The sequence below is a fragment of the Erinaceus europaeus genome, chromosome 6 (genome assembly GCF_950295315.1).
Source record: "Erinaceus europaeus chromosome 6, mEriEur2.1, whole genome shotgun sequence".
In the NCBI taxonomy this organism is placed as follows: Eukaryota; Metazoa; Chordata; class Mammalia; order Eulipotyphla; family Erinaceidae; genus Erinaceus; species Erinaceus europaeus.
Window position 1 is genome coordinate 66,805,962 of NC_080167.1, and position 14,568 is coordinate 66,820,529.

At 49.9% G+C, this 14,568-nt stretch overlaps 1 protein-coding gene and 1 long non-coding RNA gene across 4 annotated transcripts in view; one reads left to right on the plus strand and one right to left on the minus strand.

Annotated features, from left to right (window-relative positions):
- The window catches only part of LOC132538958 (uncharacterized), a 30,973-nt gene that overhangs the window by 15,541 nt on the left and 864 nt on the right, over positions 1-14,568 (plus strand). The window lies entirely within an intron of this gene.
- Positions 1-14,568, minus strand: part of IL2RA (interleukin 2 receptor subunit alpha) — a 41,649-nt gene that overhangs the window by 2,551 nt on the left and 24,530 nt on the right. For 2 of the 3 annotated variants that reach the window (XM_060192422.1, XM_060192421.1), the window contains exons 4-7: positions 10,120-10,326; positions 7,920-8,015; positions 4,375-4,446; positions 3,141-3,204 (exon numbers count right to left, since the gene is read on the minus strand). In XM_060192422.1, the coding sequence (XP_060048405.1) occupies positions 3,141-3,204; positions 4,375-4,446; positions 7,920-8,015; positions 10,120-10,326 (439 nt within the window). The remainder of the gene's footprint in view (positions 1-3,140; positions 3,205-4,374; positions 4,447-7,919; positions 8,016-10,119; positions 10,327-14,568) is intronic. The other variant, XM_060192423.1, reaches the window with a different exon arrangement.

The following is a 14,568-nucleotide window of genomic DNA, read 5'->3' on the forward strand; positions in this document are numbered from 1 at the left end:
TTTTACCTATTAATGAGAGAGATAGGAGAGTGAGAGAGACAGAACCAGACAAAACTCTGATACATGTGCTGCTGGGGATTGAACTTGGGACCTCATGCTTGAGAGTCCAATACTTTACTCATAGAGCCACCTCCCAAACTGAGAAGGCTTTTTGTTTTTTTTCCTCCAGGGTTATCACTGGGCCTCAGTGCCGGCACTATGAATCTACTGCTCCTGGTGGCCATTTTTCCCATTTTATTGGATAGAGAGAAATGGAGAGAGGAGGGGAAGATAGTGAGGGAGAGAGAAAGAGAGACACCTGCAGACCTGCTTCACTGCCTGTGAAGCGACTCCCCTGCAGGGGGGTGCGAGCAGCTGGGACTTGAACCTGGATCCTTGCTCAAGTCCTTGCATTTTGTACTATGTATGCTTAACCTGGTGTTCCATCACCCAGCCCCCGACGGCTTTTGTTCTTTAAGTCACAAAATGAAAGGTCCTTGGGAAGCCAGATAGTAGTACACTGGATTGAGTCCACACGTTACCATGTGCAAGGACCGGGCTTCCAGCCCTGGCTGCCCACTGGCAGGGGGACACTTCACAAGTAGTGAAGGAGGTCTGTAGGTGTCTCTCTTTTTTTAAAAAAAAATTTATTTATTGGGAGTCCGGCGGTAGCACAGCGGTTAAGCGCAGGTGGCGCAAAGCACAATGACCGGCGAGAGGATCCCGGTTCAAGCCCCCGGCTCCCCACCTGCAGGGGAGTTGTTTCACAGGCGGTGAAGCAGGTCTGCAGGTGTCTTATCTTTCTCTTCCCTCTCTATCTCCCCCTCCTCTCTCCATTTTTCTCTTTGTCCTATCCTACAACGAAGACATCAATAACAACAACAATAATAACTACAACAATAAAACAACAAGGGCTAAAACAAAGGGAAAATGAATAAAATAAATATTTAAAAAAATATTTATTTATTCCATTTTTGTTGCCCTTGTTGTTTTTATTGTTGTAGTTATTTTTGTTGCTGTTATCAACGTTATTGTTGTTGGATAGGACAGAGAGAAATGGAGAGAGGAGGGGAAGACAGAGAGGGGGAGAGAAAGACAGACACCTGCAGACCTGTTTCACCACCTGTGAAGCGACTCCCCTGCAGGTGGGGAGCCAGGGGCTCGAACAGGGATCCTTCCGCCGGTCCTTACGCTTTGGGTCACGTGCGCTTGACCTGCTGCGCTACCGCCCGACTCCCCAGTGTCTCTTTTTATATTTCCCTCCCTATCTCCACATCTGCTCTCAATTTCTACCTACCTCATCTAGAAAGAACCTACCTCATCTAGAAAGAAGCAGAGAGAGAGAGTGAAAGAGAAAGAAAAAGAGAGAGAGGGGTAAATTCATAATGCTGTCATTGAGCCCCAGAGATATCCTTTGGTGGCAATTAAAAAAAAAAAGGTCCTTGAGGTTAGAGAGATAACTCACCAGTTAGGGTGTGTGACTTGTCAGCTGTGTTCGATACAGAATACCACATGGAGGAAACTCTAGTGCTGTGATCTCCCTCTCTCTCCCTCTCTCTCTCCCTCTCTCTCTCTCTCTCTCTCTCTGAATACCCATTTACCCGTATGTATATCTGAAGTAAAAGAAATGAAAAAGTCAGCTGGAAGTGGTGACATCACACATGCATAAGGCCCTAGAAGGATCTTGGAGAGATCTGAGTCTGGGGCGGGAAGGAGAGGGTCCCAGTTGTACTGAGTCCTCCCTCTGCACCCCACCTGCTCCGACCGCCTAGAACATTGCCTTGGGGATCAGCTGACCAAGACCCCTACCAAGCACCAGGCCTGGGGTGCTGGCTGATGCTGCTTCACGTGAGGAGGGTGGTCGACAGAGGGGGGAAGGGGCCACAAGCTGTCACGGGCTGGGCTCATTATGGGATGGAGGGGCTTTGTTGGGGTGGGGGTGAAGGGCAGCTATGTTTTCTCTGGCCCATGAAGGGGAGGTGATGTCAGGGTTGGCCCGAGGCTGACTAGTGGGTCTCTATAGCATCATCTAGGGGCGGGTGAGAGAAAGACAAGAGACCGAGAAGGATACAAAGGGGGCTTCCCACTCTGGCTCTGAACATTGAGCTGGATTCTGAACTGGATTCTGCTACGAGCTGAGTGTGTGGTTCTCAGCATTTGGTCTTGAAACCACAGTGACAGCATCACCTGGGGATTTGTGAGAAATGTCCCTTCCTATTAAGGGTAGTGCCTGTGGAAAGAGGAGGAGGGGGAGGATGAGGATGAGGACAAGGGGGTGAAGGAGGGAGAAGAGAAGGAGGAAAAGAGGAAGAGGAGAAGGAGGAAGAGGAGGAAAGAAGGAGAAAGAGAGGAAGAGGAGGAAGAGGAGGAAGAGAAGGAGGAGGAAGAGGAGGAGAAGGAAGAGGAGGAAGAAGAAGAGGAGGAGGAAGAGGAGGAGGAAAAGGAGGAGGAAGAAGAGAAGGAGGAAGAGGAGGAGGAAGAGGAGGAGGAGGAGGAAGAGGAGGAGGAAGAGGAGGAGGGGAGAAGGGCACACCACCAGGCAGGTAGCCTTCATGTACACCAGAGGTCCCAGGCTCGGTCCCTGGCAACATCAACCACCAGAGCTGAATGATGCTCCACTCAGAACAAGAACCAACCCAACCAAGGGAACAGGGGCAGCAACGAGCTGGTCTGGGAGGTGCTGGCTCTGGCGTGCACACAGTCGGGGACCGAGTCTGGCCCTCCACCCTGGGGAAAGCTCTGGTGTCTTCTGTTCTCTTCCTTGTTTCTCTTTCTCCGTCTCTCTCTTTCTATTTGGAAAGTGATGAAATCCCAGCCATGACAAAGAGAGAGAGAAGGACAGTCCTCAGTGCCCCCCCCTTCACTATCCCCTGCCCCACACCTGCTGGCTCCAAAGCCCCTCTTGGCACGGGGTCAACTGTCTGTGCCTGGTACTTGTTTGGTGGTCCACGCCAGGTGCGCCCGAGGGACTTAGGAAGGCACTGGCAAGGCGGGTCTCTGACGGATCCTGGAGGCAGGGGGTGGTGGGAGAACTGGGCAGCAGAAACTCAGTACCCAGCCTGGCTCCAGCAGGTCCTATGCTCCTCCAGGGTGACTCTGGGAAGGGCAGGCTCCTGGGGTCCCCCCACCCCCCAGGGATCAGGAGGAGGGGGTACACTCACCATCTCCACTGCCACGCCAGCCCGCTCAGGAGGAGGATACCCAGCAGCAGGAGGCAGATGGCCACTGGGGACAGACAAGAGGGTCAGCGGGGACCCCAAGAGGTGGGCAGCGTCCACCCCCCTTCACACCTCTCAGAGGCCTCAGGAGCTCGGGGCTCTACCCCTGCAGGAGACTGACTCAGCTGAGGGAATGTGGGGACATAAATGATAAGCATCTCAAAGCATTCCTGTCTCCCACATGCTGCTGGCCTGGCATCTATCTGCCCATCCATCCATCCATCCATCCATCCATCCATCCATCCATCCATCCACTTATCTATCTGCCTGTCCATCCCTCCAGTAGCCATCCATTGGTCTGTATCTGTTTGTCTGTCTAGTATACAGCTAACCTACACATCTACTGAATCTATCTTATCTATTTAATCTTGTTTGTCATCTGCTTCTCAACTATCCATCTCTCTAGAATCTATTTTATATATTTTTATCAGCTATTTATCTATCTTTTTATGTTTTTATTTTAATTATTATTGGATAGAAACAGAGAGAAACTGTGAAGGAAATGGGGAGATAAAGAGGGACAGACAGAGAGACACCTACAGCCCTGCAGGTGGGGAACCAGGGGCTTGAACCTGGGTCCTTGCACACTTCAATGTGTATACTTAACCAGGTGCGCCACTGCCTGGCCCCTATATCTATCTGTCTGTCTGTCTGTCTGTCTGTCTGTCTGTCTGTCTGTCTGTCTGTCTGTCTATCATCTATCTATCCACCAATTGTCTTTGTCTATCTGTCTCCACATTTCTCTGTTCCATCAGCTGTCTTTGGATGTAGCGTCAAAGCCCGTTTCTCTCATGTTACTTCACCACAACGGGCCCATCACACCATGGGAGTCTCGGATGCTCAGAGTACTGATCAGATCCCCACTGATGGTGGATCACCCAGCTCAAGCTGACACATGCTGCCCTTCAGGGTGACACCGCAAAAAATCTCTGCCCCTTAGCGGGACTACACACATGACACAGCTCTGGTCCGCTACCCTCCACACATAGGTCACCACGACTGGTTTGCAGGCTCTTGAACTGTGTCACCTTCTAGATTAGTCTTTGCGCCTGATGCCCAGAGGTCATGTGAGGAGGAGGCTGCTTGTTTTAAACTGACCATCCAGCCCACCAGAGGGCGGGTAGGTGCCTGCTGCAGTCCCCCCCCCCCCCCAGGCAGTCCCTTCACCCCGGCCCACCTGCGATCTGGAACTTGGTGGTGAAGGTGAATGTCTCCGCCGTGGTGGTCGTGTCTGTGGGCTCTTGAGACCCTGTGCAAAGGCAAGAGGGGGACACGGTCTGTGTGCGCCAGTGACCGCAGAGGCCAGGCCTCCCAGAGAGCTGTGCCCTCCTAGCCGCGTGGCAACAATGAGGAAGCCGGGAGGGGGGCAGCTGTGTTGGCGGCTTGTCCTCTTGCCTGTCCCCAGCGGGCGCCATCAGGAGCCAGAGCTAATGCTCTGGCCAAACCAATGTCTTCAGCCCTCTCCTCCCATGCCCAACTCCAACCACCACCAGGTTGTTCTGACGTGTGTGGGTGACGGTGTGGGCAGGAAATAGAAGCTGGTGCAGCCTCTGATGAAGAAGCAAGGTGGAAATTCTCTTTAAAAAAAAAAAAATCGGGAGTTGGGCAGTAGCACAGCAGGTTAAGTGCAGGTGGCGCAAAGCACAAGGACCCGAGTAAGGATCCTGGTTCGAGCCCCCGGCTCCCCACCTGCAGGGGAGTCGCTTCACAGGCGGTGATGCAGGTCTGCAGGTCTCTATCTTTCTCTCCCCCTCTCTGTCTTCCCCTCTTCTCTCCATTTCTCTCTGTCCTAGCCAACAACAATTACCACATCAATATCAACAACCATAATAACTACAACAATAAGACAACAAGGAAAACAGAAGGGAATAAATAAATATTTAAAAATAAATAAATAAATCAGTAGAGCCCCCGGGTCCCCACCTGTAGTGGAGTCCCTTCACAGGTGGTGAAGCAGGTCTGCAGGTGTCTTTCTCTCCCCCTCTCTGTCTTCCCCTACTCTTTCCATTTCTCTCTGTCCTATCTAACAACAACAACAATAATAACTCCAACAATAAAAACAACAAGGGCAACAAAAGGTAAAATAAATAAAATTTAAAAATCAGGAGTCAGTCAGTAGCACAGTGAGTTAAGCACATGTGGTGCAAAGCACAAGGGCCAGCGTAAGGATCCCAGTTCGAGCCCCTGGCTCCCCATCTGCAGGGGAGGGTCACTTCACAAGCTGTGAAGCAGGTCTGCAGGTGTCTGTCTTTCTCTCCCCCTCTTTGTCTTCCCCCCCTCTTTCCATTTCTCCCTGTTCTATCCAACAACAAATGACATCATCAACAACAATAATAACCACAATAAGGCTACAACAACAAGGGCAACAAAAAGGGGAAAAATGGCTTCCAGGGGGAGTCGGGCAGTAGCGCAGCGGGTTAAGAGCACGGGGTGCAAAGCACAAGGACCTGCGAAGGATCCCGGTTCGAGCCCCCGGCTCCCCACATGCAGGGGAGTCACTTCACAAGCAGTGAAGCAGATCTGCAGATATCTGTCTTTCTCTCTCCCTCTCTGTCTTCCCTTCCTCTCTCCATTTGTCTCTGTCCTATCCAACAATGACATCAACAACAATAAGAACTACAACAATAAAACAACAAGGGCAACAAAGGGAAATAAATATATATATATATATATATATATAAAAGGCCTCCAGGAGCAGTGGATTAATGGTGTAGGCACTGAGCCCCAGCAATAACCCTGGAGGCAAAAAAAAAAATCTACATAAGCTGTTTTATAGCAAACCTACAGCCAACATCATACTCAATGGTGAAAAACTGGAAGCATTTCCACTCAGATCTGGTACTAGACAGGGCTGCCCACTATCACCATTACTATTCAACACAGTGTTGGAAGTTCTTGCCATAGCAATCAGGCAGGAGCAAGGAATTAAAGGGATACAGATTGGAAGAGAAGAATCTCCGTATTTGCAGATGATATGATAGTATACATAGAAAAACCTAAAGAATCCAGCAAGAAGCTTTCGGAAATTATCAGGCAACATAGTAAGGTGCCAGGCTATAAAATTAACATACAAAAGTCAGTGGCATTCCTTTATGCAAATACTAAGTTAGAAGAAGAAGAAATCCAGAAATCAATTCCTATTAATATTGCAACAAAAACAATAAAATATCTAGGAATTAAAAAGCTACATATATGGGGCTGAGGAGGTAGCAGAAGGATTATGCAAAAAGACTGGCATGTCTGAGGCACCAAAGGTCCCTGGCTCAGTTTCCAGCACCACTATAGGAAAATAAAATAAATAATGTCTACAGTGGTCCAGGAGGTGGTGCAGTGGATAAAGCATTGGACTCTCAAGCCTGAGGTCTTGGGTTCAATTTCTAGCAGCACATGTACCAGAGAGATGTCTGGTTCTCTCTCTCTCTCTCCTTCTACCTTCTTCATTAATAAATAAATAAAACCTTTAAAAAATAGATAAATAAAACCTACAAAATAGAATTGTACATAAAATTTAGGCTTACTGCTTCCCAATTCTATATATATAGAAATCCCACCACACACCCCCCACCAAAATTTTAGGGCTTCCCTGTTACCATGATCATATAGTATACAATATATCACATATATCATGGGTATTATGAACTAATGCTAAGGCAGCAACATTTTAATTTAATACCAAGAGGGCCTGGGAGATGGCATAGTGGTTCTGTGAGAAGCATTTTTGTCTGAGTCTCTGAAGTTGCAGGTTCAAACCCCAGCACCACTATAGGTCAGAACTGAGCAGTGCTCTGGTTAAAATTGAAAACTAAACAACTATGGGCCAGGAGACAGTTTCTCCAACAGAGTACACATCTTACCATGCTCAAGGGCCCAGGTTCGAGCCCCATCACCGCATGGGAGCACCATGGATGGTACCAAGGGACACTCCCTGAGCAGCAGAGTGATACTGTGGTCTTTTTTTTTTTTTTTAATAATTGTTTATTTATTTATTCCCTTTTGTTGCCCTTGTTTTATTGTTGTGGTTATTATTATTATTGTCATCATTGTTGGATAGGACAGAGAGAAATGGAGAGAGGAGGGGAAGACAGAGAGGGGGAGAGAAAGACAGACACCTGCAGACCTGCTTCACCACTTGTGAAGTGACTCCCCTGCAGGTGGGGAGCCAGGGTTCGAACCGGGATCTTTTCGCTGGTCCTTGAGCTTTGCGCCATGTGTGCTTAACCCGCTGCGCTACAGCCTGACTCCCGATGCTGTGGTCTTTGTCCTTCTCTCTACATCTGTTCCTTTCCCTCTCTGTCTGTCTCTCTTTGCCTGAAATTAAAAACATAAACAGCCTAGGAGCAGTGCTGCATAAACAAAACCTGAAAGCAGAAATGCCACGTGACCCAGTTCTGCTCTTTGATCTGAAGACCGTGAAAGCGCTTGTTCCCAGAGGAGCCTGAAGCCTGATGTCTGTCACCGCAGCGCTGTTCACAGCTGCCAAGACGTGGACCCAACCTGACATCCACAGATCAAATAGCTTCGGGCACAGACTTGACAGGACATTACTCAGACCACACACATGCGGCTCTGTCTTCCACCACCACCATGTGGGTGGGACTGGGGGTGACTCTGCTCTGTGCCTTAAGTCAGGAAGTGACAGGTGGGCCCCAGACGGCGGCCCACATAGCAGACAGAGACCCGCTGGGCAGGACGCAAGGTACAGCTCAGGCATGGCCTACTCACCTGTGGTGTCCGTAGGGACCGTGGGGCGTGTGGTGGGGGTACAGGTGATGTCACCCTCTGGAGGATCTTTGGGGCTGGCTGCGGGCGGTTCTTCACCTGAAGGGGAGAGTCAGTGAGCTCAGAAGCATGAAGGGGCGTGGGGGCATCCCAGGTGAAGTGTGACCTTCCATTCTGGGCCCCATCTGGGGTGCCGCCAGGGTCCAAAGGAATAGGGAGAGTGGGATTCGAACCCTGACCCCAGCTTTCCTGAGAACTCTGAAATTTTCTTTCTCAAAGCCCAGCGTCCCCCTGTGACACGGAGCCAGGCCAGATTTTGTGAGGGATGTGTGTGGGGGGTGTGGGGGGGAGTGGGACAGATCCTCTCCCTCCTGTGAGGCTAGGATGTGGCCTAGGACATAGCTTGCCTGGTGGTGGCATTTATTTATTTATTTATTTAGCCTCCAGGATTTTTACTGGGGCTCTGTGCCTGCACTATGAATCCACTGCTCCTGGAGACTATTTTTTCCCCTTTTGTTGCCCTTGTTGTTTATCGTTGTTGTTGTTATTGTTGTTGTTATTGCTGTCATTGTTGGAGAAGACTGAGAGAAATTAAGAGAGGATGGGAAGATAGCGGGGGAGAGAAAGACAGACACCTGCTGACCTGCTTCACCGACTGTGAAATGACCCCCCTGCAGGTGAGGAGTCGGGGCCTCGAACCGGGATCCTTGTGCTGGTCCTTGTGCTTTGTGCCATGTGCGCTTAACCCACTGCACTACCAGATGGGCTTTTATGGGGGAAGCCACGTTCATGCCCGACCCTCAGTGTGGCTCCTGGGAGGCAGGTGGTCCCGGAGGTGGGGCTGGGTGGTGGCACATCTGCTTGAGTGCACATGTTACAATGCTCAAGGGCCCAGGTTCAAGCCCTCCGGTCCCCACCAATGGAGGGAAAGCTTTGTGAATGGCAAAGCAATGCTGCAGCTATTTCTCTGTCTCTCTCCCTTCCCTCTTGATTTCTTGTTGTCTCTGTACATTAAATACAGTTAATAAAAAATTGTTTCATAAGAATCCTAGAGGGGGGAGTCAGGCCATAGCACAGCAGGTTAAGCACATGTGGCACAAAGCGCAAGGACCAGCGTAAGGATCCCTGTTCGAGCCCCCGGCTCCCCACCTGCGGGGGAGTGAAGCAGGTCTGCAGGTGTCTGTCTTTCTCTCCCCCTCTCTGTCTTCCCCTCCTCTCTCCATTTCTCTCTGTCCTGTCCAACAACAATGACAACAATAATAACTACAAAAAAAAAAAAAAAGAATCCTGGAGGGGCCTCACTTGGGCCCAGCACTAGTAATTGTAGAGGAGGTTTCTGAGGGAAGAGAGCATGGGAGACTTGTGTGTGAGTGTTTATTTGTGCTCTTTGCATCTCTCTCTCTCTCTCTCGTTTCTTTTAAAGTTTTTTTTTTTTTTTGCCTCCAGGGTTATAAGAATCCACTGCTCCTGGAAGCTATTTTTTCCCATTTTGTTGCCCTTGTTGTTGTTGTCATTATTGTTATTGTTATCATTGCTGTTGTTGTTGGATAGGACAGAGAGAAATGGAGAGAGGAGGGGAAGACAGAGAAGGGGAGAGAAAGACACCTACAGACCTGCTTCACTGCTTGTGAAGTGATCCCCCCTGCAGGTGGGGAGCCGGGGGCTCGAACCGGCATCCTTACCCCATCCTTGCGCTTCACGTCATGTGCGCTTAACCCACTGCGCTACTGCCCGACCCCCCTCTTTGCAGTTGTTATCCAGTCAGCTGGGGAACTGCCAGCTGAGGGCATGGGAGCAGGGGTGTCCTAACTTTGTTCAGACACTTGGGTCTCAGTCAGTTAGGAGTGTGGGGCAGCCTTTTTTCCTTTCAAACAAGAGGAAGGTCTTGGTAGCTTTGAGAAAGAAGTGGAATTGCAGGTTCAGCTAGATAAAGAGCTTCACGGGACTGAGACACAGTTCACCCAGTTGAGTGCACACCTTGCCATGCACAAGGCCCTGGGTCTAAGCCCTGGCCCCACCTTGGCTCTGAAATCAATGTCAACCTCGACGTCTCTTGTGATGTGTGGCGTGCAGGGCATCCTGGGAGATGGATGACATCCTGAGCTGAGCAATGACCTGGAGGGTTTTCTAGAAGGAGCATGATAGACAGGGGCCAGGACGCCCCACTGGCCAGCCCAGAGAACAGCCAGGAAGGCCCACATACCTGGAGTCAGAGCGTCCTTCCTGCAGTTGACCTGAGGCTTTGTCCAGTGCTTCTTCCCACAGCTGACCATGCAGACACTCCAGGATGACCCTCCCTGTGGGGCCCCAGGGCCCTGGGTGCAGCGGTAGAGTACCTCCTGCCCCACCACGAAGTTATAACTTCGCGTGGGCTTTTCATGTTCCCACGGGGGAGGCTCCAGGCAGTGACCTGGAGAGAGGAGGGAGCATGGTGAGTGAAGCCAGGCTGCCTCTGTCGGGTTGCGTCGCAGGGGAGAGAGAAGAGACCAGGAACTCATGGTGGAGTGGAAGGCAAATCTTTATTCATGCAGACGCCCCAGAGCTGTGTGAGCACAGCAGTCTAGGCCATGTGGAGCTAGCAAAATGGCCGCCTCCCACTATGCCCACCAGCCCTTCTCCAGGTCTTCTCCGGGTCAGGACACAGAAGAGAAAGAGAGGGAAAGGATGGGGGAAAGAGAGGGGAAGAGAGAAAAAAGAGTGCAAACAGGAGCGACTTTTATAGGAGGATTCCGGAAGTGGCAAATGAGGACGGGATTGGCTAGGAAAGGGGGTGGAGAGAGGCAAAAGTCATGCCAGGAATGTGAAAGCGTCCTTAGCAACTGTTGCAATGGTTTTAACTGAATTAGCAATACCCTGAGGGGATAACGTGGTGGGGATCTGTAAATAATACTTGCATGGAAATATAGTGGTTTGTGGGTCCTGCCAATATTCGACCACATCTGCACAATTTCCCAACAGCCTCTTCCTGGACAGACGACCTTGTTTCTGCTCATTCATTCATTCATTCACTGCAAATACTTTTTGTCAGGTACTTTGTGGAAAAGCAAAGTCCCCTGTCAGTTGGGCAGAAAGACGTGCAGAGACAGAACTCAGAGAGGCTTGTAGCTGGGGAGCAGATGCCACCATGGGAAGCCAGAGGAAAGAGTGATTCTGGCAAGGACCGATGTAAGGAACCCGGTTCGAGTCCCTGGTTCCCCACCTGCAGGGGGGTCACTTCACAGGCAGTGAAGCAGATCTGCAGGTGTCTCTCTCCCTCTCTGTCTTCCCTCCTCTCTCAATTTCTCTCTGTCCTATCCAATAAAATGGGGGAAAATGGCTGCCAGGAGCAGGGAATTTGTAGTGCTGGCACAGAGCCCCAGCAATAACCCTCGAGGTAAACAAACAAACAAACAAACAAACAAAAAACCAAGTAAAGTAAAGTAAAGAGGAATTCTGATGATGGTGAGGGTGTTGACAGAGGGGTGAGGCAGGGAAGGGTGGGATGGGGGCAGGCTCAAGCCAGTGTGGACCACTAGGATGTGAACCACCCCTGGATCTCCACTGCCTGAGGGAGGAAGCTCTGGCTCCATGCGTTGCCATCTGGGAGGCATGTGGAAGGAGTGGGGACAAAGCCAGATGGGGGCAGGGAAGTGTGGACAGCATCTCGGGAGGGGTGCCTAAACCCCCTCAAACCTGAAGCCTGCCCCAGCAACCTCTGCCAAGAGCTCTGAGAACCCCTCATGCCCAGAACTTTCTGTTCACTCGAGCCCAAGAAGGGCGTCAGAGAGGATGGCCTGCTCCCCTTGCACCTCAGAGCTCCCCCAGCTCAACGCCGGCAGCCACTGTGCCTTTGACACCAGATGACCCCAATCTACAAGTGCCCTGTGCCCCTCTGCCCCAGCGGGACCCAGCCCCAACCTTGTACATGGTGACTGAGTCAGTGCCTCTAAGTAGCACTGTCCCCTCCGGCCAGTGAAACCCAGAGCTGTCTGAACCTGCTGGGACTGGGGGTGCTTCTCCCAAGTGTTTAAAGCTTCCACCAGAAGGCAACCTGTGAACCGTTCCCAGCCAGCACCTGTTGGCTCTCTCTTGAGAAAGGACACCAGACCATGACCTCTGGAGAAACCAACCTTCCTTCCTTCCTTCCTTCCTTCCTTCCTTCCTTCCTTCCTTCCTTCCTTCCTGTTGGATAGTATGCCAGTTCCCCCTGGCTTCTGCTTAACCATATGCCTATATAGGGATTTACTGATCCAAAGCTTTGGTCTATTTACATAAATCACTTTTACATAAAGCACTCCAGGGCATTGGTGGTTCAGTGATAGGATTCTCGCCTGCTCCGCCCCCTCCTTGTCACACTCTGATTTTCACCAGTCAGTTTTCTCTCCACCCTCTCTATGTCACATCCTGTTTCCACCCTACTTGGCAAGTATATATAAAGACAGCATTGTGAGTTTTAGGGTACCTTGAGTTTAGCTCGTCTCAGATTGTGCTGCGTCCTGCATGAATAAAGAGATACTGCCTACAGCTCAACCATGAGTCCCTGGTCGTCTGTTACCCGCCCGTGAAGCTAGCCCGGTGAAAACAACACCTTCCTCCCTCCCTCCCTCCCTCCTCCCTCCCTCCCTCCCTCCCTCCCTCCCTCCCTTCTTCCCTCCCTCCCTCACTTCCTTCCTCCCTTCCTCTCTCTCTTCCTCCCTCCCTTCCTTCCTTCCTTTTTTCCTCCCTCCCTTCCTCCTTTTCTTCCTTCTTCCCTCCCTTCTTTCCTTCCTTCCTCCCTCCCTCCCTCCCTCCCTTCCTCCCTCCATTCTTCTCTACCTCCCTTCTTGCCTCCCTCCCTTCCTTCCTTACTTCTTTTTCCCCCAGTTGTCACTGGGGCTCAGTGCCAGCACTACAAACTCACTGCTCCTGGAGGCCATCCCCCCTCCATTTTAGTAGACAGAACAGAAAGAAATTAAGAGAAGGGGGGAGACAGAGAGGGAGAGAGAAAGATGGACACCTGCAGACCTGCTTCACCTGCAGGTGGGGAGTGAGGGCTCGAACCTGTATCCTTGTGTGGGTACTTGTGTTTAGTACTATGTGTGCTTAACTGGGCCACTACCACCTGGCCCCCTGGATAAAACTTCCAAAAATCAAAGAAGGTCATGAAGGAGAAGTTGAGAAAAACAAACCATTAAGTGTGTTTTGAAACACCATCCCAACCCAAACTTGAAATGGAAAAGGGATAAAAATGATCAGTCAAAAAAAAATGCCATTGCACTAGTGATTTTAAAAATATCAATAGAAGCTGGAAATTACTATTGACTAGTTTGGGTAGGGGTAGATAGCATAATGGTTCTATAAAAGACTCTCACGCATGAGGCTCCAAAGTCCTAGGTTCAATCCTCCACACCACCATAAGCCAGAGATGTGTACTGCTCTGATAAAAAAAAAAAAAAAAAAGCCTTAAATTCCAATTAGTTTAAAATAAGTGACCAATAGAGAAATTCACTAGTCTGTGAAGGAGACCTGGAATCTTATTCTAGTGCTTTTATGGGAGTTCAGTCAAGTCTTTTAATGTCTCTACCTCTCAATTTCTTCAGTAAATTGTGTATTTCCTGCTCTCAGACTGTGTGGGCAGTGAGGTTCACCTGGGGTGATAGACAATACAGTTCTTGTTCAGACACTAAAACCAAGAGACCTACAGGGTCCCGGTGGTCCGCTGGTCCTCCAGAGCTCAGGTTTCCCTAATAGACTCTTACTTTTTCTACAAATCCACTTCCACAATAGCCTCCAGGAGCCGTTTTTGGAAAGCTGTGGAAGTCACAGAGTAGCCATCGTGCCTGTGGATCCACCACCAAGGAGATGGAGAAGCTGGTCTACAGTTTCCCGATTCACCAGTGTGGAAATGGCACGACACATTCAGAACTCCGGTTTGCAAGCAACATCACTCAGGGTCAGGTGGGGTAGTGGCACACCACGTTAAGCGCACCTAGTACAAAGTGCAAGGACCCACACGAGGATCTGGGTTTGAGCCCCGGTGCCCTACCTGCAGAGGTGATGCTTCACAACTGGTGAAGCAAAGCTGTAGACGTCTATCTTTCTCTCTATCTCCCCCTCTTTTCTCAATTTCTCTCTGTCTTATTCAAGTAGACAGAGAAAATGGCCTTTAGGAGCTATGGAATCATAGTGCTGGTACTGAGCCCCAGCGATAACTCTAGAAGCAAAAAAAAGAAAGAAAGAAAGAGAAAAAAGAAAAAGAAACATTACTCAACAAACACTGTTGCTTGTGGTCTGGGAGGTGGCACAGTGGACAAAGTGTTGGACTCTCAAGCATGAAGTCCTGAGTTTGATCCCCAGCAGCACATATGACAGAGTGATATCTTTCTGTCTCTCTCTCCTCCTATCCCTCTCATTAATAAATAGTAAAATTTCAACAACAACAAAAAAGTGTTGTTTGAAGTTCATTGTTCTGTACTGGAGGGAAACACAGCATTTTTCAGAAAGCAGGGGCTGCTGTCTGCTTTTATTTCTACCTCCTCTTATCAGTTTGCCTTGATATCTGCATTTTGAATTGAGTTGCATTAAATTGGGTTGATCAAGACGGGCTGTGTTAAGTTAGTGTGAATTAAAGAGACTGAGTTGAGTTGCTTTCACCCGGATTATTTTTTATCAGTACCCAGGCCAGGGGGTGGGG